At 40.1% G+C, this 5,733-nt stretch overlaps 1 protein-coding gene across 1 annotated transcript; it reads left to right on the forward strand.

The window, feature by feature from the left end:
* Positions 1-725: 725 nt before the first annotated feature.
* LOC107300753 (dihydropyrimidinase-related protein 5-like) lies at positions 726-5,276 on the forward strand (the record flags this gene model as incomplete). The annotated part of the gene is made up of 7 exons (XM_015830049.1): positions 726-884; positions 2,752-2,931; positions 3,450-3,518; positions 3,909-3,953; positions 4,267-4,342; positions 4,735-4,891; positions 5,135-5,276. Coding segments are annotated over 7 exons (828 nt in total), but the record flags the coding sequence as incomplete, so codon positions are not given.
* Positions 5,277-5,733: the final 457 nt, after the last annotated feature.

Here is a 5,733-nt window from a genome sequence, read left to right on the forward strand (position 1 = left end):
TATCTGGTATCAGCTGGGCTATATTTTCTTCAAATATAAATTTTTATTATTTTCATCATAAAAAAGAACACATCACAAATACATCACAATGTAAAAACCCTACCCCCCACCCCCCGGACTTCCCAAACCTAATCCCAGGATACTATTCAACTAAAAGTAAACTACTATTAATATCCCTAACTCCACAAAATATTATTCTACATAAGTAGGTGAAATATATAAGAAAAAAAAACAAATTATCTAAAAGCCTAGATTATATTCCACCATTCTATGCTTATTTTGAATATAAACAATCCATCTTCTCCATATTGATAAAAAATGTTCATTTGAATGATTCTTCAGATAAGCCGAAATTTTTGCCATTTCAGCAAGATGCGAAACCTTCAATCTCCAGTCCTCCATTGTAGGTAAAACTTTACTCTTCCAATTTTGAGCTATCAGCAAACGGGCAGCAGAGCTGGGCTATATTTTCAATATAAAGTGAAAAGCCTTTTTTATTTGGGTGTTTAAAATATTGCGATTCTTGTGTTGGAGGATTTTTAAATATTTTAATATCTTATTGTTGCTAATGTCTGTAATATATTAATTTTGCTAATATGAGGTAGTTACTATATTTGATATTTAGCTCCCCGAAAGCTATAAAAATGATGCAAGAAAGGAATAGAAATAATTTCAGATATGTAAATATAAATCTCTAAAGGGTTGTTTTCTTTCTCCATATGTAGGCAGCCCTGGTTGGGGGGACAACCATGGTTATCGGACATGTACTTCCAGATAAAGAAACTTCCCTGCTAGATGCTTATGAGAAGTGTCGCAGCCTGGCTGACCCAAAGGTGTGCTGTGATTATGCCCTGCACATGGGCATCACCTGGTGGGCACCTAAGGTAAGAGGGATGAACCTGGAAGCAATTTTTTAAAAAATGTCTAGTTTAATAGCCTCTGTACCGCTAGTCTTCAATTTTTTTAGGTTCAAGACCCTCTTTAGCAAGCATAGTATTTAGGGAGTGATTCTAATTCCACCTTAGGCATAAATCCAATTGGACAACCTTGGATCAGCTTCTCTCTCTCAGCCCCAGAAAAAAAGCAATGGAAAATCTTGCCAAGAAAACTGCAGCAACTCGTCCAGGTAGCGACCAGGAATTAACATTGCCTTAAAAGCACACATACACAAGACTTCTTCCCTGTATTTGTACAGTGGTTGTACTGCTGATGCAATCCACATCTCATCTGACTGCAGACCAGAAAGTAGTTCCTACCCCATCAGTTAAGATCTGTGTATTTAAGAACCTGTAAGACCCAATATTGGATCCCTATGTAGGTCCAACATTTGAATGCAAGTATATAAGATTTGCATTTTAATGTCACCATATGTGTTTCAGAATTGGCCTTCAGCATGGTTCTCTATGCTGGGACATCATAATTATTGGGCATGTTGATTGAAGATTTTAGGAATCTAAATAATACTTGACACTATAAAATTGAAAACTGTTCTAAATTGACAAGAAGTGACCCTCTAAAGTAGCTGGCAGTACCCTATCAAATCCTACCAAAAATTGAGCTTGAACTGTGGCCCTGCCCTTTTCATCCAGGATAATGATCATCATGGCCCAACAGCCCAGGTCCTGTCCTCACGCTGTCGTCTGCTGGGATCTACTTCAACTCAGACCCCTGTGCAGCTCCTCTTAGATAGGATGTATTTAGCCTCAAACATCTGGAATTACAGACCATGCTTACTGGGTTATATACATCCATCCCTTGGCCATCTTGTCCAGGTTGGGTGACTGAGGTTACAGTAGTCTTTTGTTTGGGTCTGTTCCTCAATCATTTCTAGTCCAGCCACCCTCAATTTCTGCTTGTACTGTCTTTTCTTCACTGTTGTTCACACTTACAACCGTTGCAGCATCTCCATAGCCAAGTGATCAAAATTCAGATGCTTGGCAACTGGTTCATATTTATGACAGATGCAGCGTCCTGGGGGGGGGGGGTGTCAGGTGATCACCTTTTGTGGCCTTCTGACAAGCAAAGCCAACTGCACGGTGGCAAGAAAGGTTGTAAAATGGGGCAAAACTCATTTAACAAATGTCTTGCTTAACCACAGACGTTTTGGACTCAGTTGTGATTGTAAGTTGTGGACTACCTGTATAAATTTATGTGTAACTTTATATGATTTATTGTTTTATATTCTACTTTTCACGCCGATGATTACGTAACATTTTATAATGAAAGTGTTTCATAGAATTTTTCTATGAAAAATTCAGGTTCAAGCAGAGCAGATGAACCTGAGAAAGGACATTTTTGAAAAGCCCAGGGCACCTGAACAAGAATTACAATGGCTGTCCTTTGTCACAGAGCTTGTCTAGCCGGCATGCAGATATGTAGCAGTGCAGAGCTAAGGCATAAAATTTTATTCTTGCAACAAAAGTTTGAGTGATTTTAAACAAATTATTATGCACCAACATGGCATTAAATTTCTTGCTCAGAGCAAGTGATGAGTTATTTAGGAAACAACTTGGAATGACAAGAAAGCAAATTTTAAAATGCAGGTTCTATCCTGCGGTCCTGGATCTTTTTCACCTTTTTATTTGGCAGTTCTGGAGACCTTGAATTCTGAGTTTCAGTTACATGCAGCATTCTCCTATCATTTCTGTCTATGAGTGGATAGACAGGATATTTTTGTCTGCAGGACTTCTTTAAAATTACAAGTGGTGATTAACGAACTCTTTCTTAATCCCATCCCTCCTGGTATCTTAGGTAAAATCAGAAATGGAAACTTTGGTTCGAGAGAAGGGTGTCAACTCCTTCCAGATGTTCATGACATACAAAGACTTGTACATGCTCCGAGACAGTGAGCTGTACCAGGTGTTCCGTGCTTGCAAAGATATTGGAGCTATCGCACGTGTTCATGCTGAGAATGGCGAGCTGGTGGCTGAGGTAAGCTGCTTTGGAGGATGGTAGGGTGGGTCCAATAATACCCCCTTAGATAGATCTAAGCTCCACTGTTTTCATAAATGTGGATGGTCTCAAAGTGTTGCCGCTTTTCCAGGATGCAGCTTGTTTGGATGGGCAAGTCTTCTTCTCCATCACCCTTTCCTGAATTTTCCAAAGCCTGTCCTTGTCCCACACATATTCTCATTCTTATCATTAGTGTCTTCTGAACAATTGGATGCATTTCTGCAAGCAGTTTACACTATCCATGCAGACATGCTCTCATTAATCCAGAATCCTTATCACCCATTTATTTTCACACATAATTAGAATTGTGGATTGGAATCACCATCTCAGCTATCACAGGCACTGAAAATGTGAAGTGGGAGACAATCCCTTTATATCATGCATTGCCATTCCAGATTATGATGTTGGTTTCAAATTGTGTAAGTATAAAAATCAAGAAGAAAAAAAAGGATACCACTGTGTCGATTCTGAACTTTTTGTTCTGATTCTCTGTACAGGGAGCTAGGGAAGCTCTGGATTTGGGCATCACTGGTCCAGAGGGAATTGAGATCAGTCGACCAGAAGAGGTAAAAATGCCATGTGGTATATGTACACACACTCATGCATTCTGCAGTCGGAAATTGCTCCATCCTCTCATCCCATAAACCTATGTGATTGGATATGGGGGAAAAAATCCCCCTCCCCAGTCAACAGGTCAGGAGATGATTATCTCTGCTCACTGACTTAATTGCTATTTGTAGCACAGTATGGGTCTTATTCCTGTCTATATTGGCATCTTGTAGTTAGAACACCTTACCATAAAGCTGTCAGTTGTTCAAGCTGACTTTAAAATAGTTGAACATTGTTTGAGTGATGGGGATATGGTAGGGTTTTTTTTTTAGCACACATGTACTATTAATAGCAGAGAAGTAGCATGCATTATATTTTGCCTGTCTCATGTCCTTTTCTCATTGCAGCTAGAGGCGGAAGCTACACATCGTGTCATCACCATTGCTAATCGGGTAAGTGCAGCCCTCCTCATTCTTCCCTGGGGTACCAAATTTACCCACCTTAATGCTAATGGATGAGCCCTTATATCCACTACAAGCTTATTTTCAAGGAAATTTCTTGGGTGGATTCCTTGGTCTTATACTATGTCAGGCCACTTGATTCCTTGATTCCTAATGTCAGGCCACTTGATTCCTAATTGGCTACTTTCATTATCCAACTCCTTGCAAGAAGGTAGAATGTTTTGTACCCTTCTGTATACATCCTACTGTGAAACATAGTTCACAGCTCAGTCTGATGCTTTCCCCCTTTTTCCTCTTTTGGCAGACTCACTGCCCTGTCTATCTGGTCAACGTGTCTAGCATGTCTGCCGGGGATGTTATAGCCACAGCCAAAATGCAAGGTGAGAACCAACTTCTGATTCTGAGTGCAAAGACCAGCACTTAATGCAAAATACATTGTGTTTATTATTATTTCATAACAGCTGGAACGAAGGCTTTGAATCCCCTCTTTCCATTTACCCCCTCCTGGTTCCAGAACCTTTTCCTACATTTTAATAGCTATATATTTAAATGTGGCACTACAAAGAGTGCTATTTTCCTCTTCCAATCTCCTACCCTCAGTTTCCTCAAAATCTTTCCCAGGCGTTTACTCACCCTATACAGATAATTCAATATTAGATAAAGACTGATGAGTCGCCTCATCTATTTATCACCCTATAATGTATTGAACACTTTAAAAAGATTGGATCTAACTCCTTGGGGTTCAATGTTTTCTCCCCTTTCTTACCCACAGGGAAGGTTGTGTATGCAGAGACCACCACAGCACACACTACGTTAACAGGCTTACACTACTATCACCAGGACTGGTCCCATGCAGCAGCCTACGTCACAGTGCCACCCTTGCGGCTAGATACAAACACTTCCACCTACCTCATGAGTTTGCTTGCCAAGTAAGAAGCTTTGGATTACTTAACTCTAGATAATGCCTGAAGAATCAATTGCAACGTAATCTAAAAGGGATAGAAAAGGGCAGATCTGAAAGGGAAAGTCTGTGACCATTCATTCATTCATTTATGAATTTTTTAAACCATTCAACCCCAAAACTCATGTGAAATCTGGGGTGAAATATCAGCACAACAAACAGTACTTGGGACTTATCCTATGTCTTCCTTTCTGTTTATCTTTCTCCTCAGTGACACTGTGAATGCTGTCGCCTCTGATCACCGGCCTTTCACCACTAAACAGAAGGCAATGGGGAAGGAAGACTTCACTAAGATCCCCCATGGAGTCAGTGGGGTACAGGACCGTATGGCTGTCATCTGGGAACGTGGAGTGGTAAGTGATAATATCAGAGGGAATCTGGCTGATAAGAAAGGAGGATGCCCATTCTGGTTTCCTAAATAGGAGCAGGGAAGTATACTAAGTTGGTAGAGAAATAAAGACCTGCTTTGTATCTGGAAGCAGAGTTTACTGATCTCAGAAGTAAGATTTCTGCAGGAGTAAATCATGGGCTTATCATTTTAGCTTTCTTTGTCACATAGTAGTCAGATACATTTGGGACACTTATTAGCATGGACAAAAAGGTGATAGTTTGCCTTCTTCCAGCATTTCTTCTTCCCAAGTAACATTTAAGGTATGCTTCCTATGATTCAGAAGATAATCCATAGTCATCTAGAGCAGTGTTTCTCAACCTTGACAATTTTAAGGCATGTGGACTTCAACTCCCAGAATTCCACAGCCAGCATTGCTGGCTGTGGAATTCTGGGAGTTGAAGTCCACATGCCTTAAAATT

The sequence above is a fragment of the Protobothrops mucrosquamatus genome, unplaced genomic scaffold (assembly GCF_001527695.2).
Source record: "Protobothrops mucrosquamatus isolate PMUCROS unplaced genomic scaffold, P.Mucros_1.0 scaffold8329, whole genome shotgun sequence".
NCBI classification, from domain to species: domain Eukaryota; kingdom Metazoa; phylum Chordata; class Lepidosauria; order Squamata; family Viperidae; genus Protobothrops; species Protobothrops mucrosquamatus.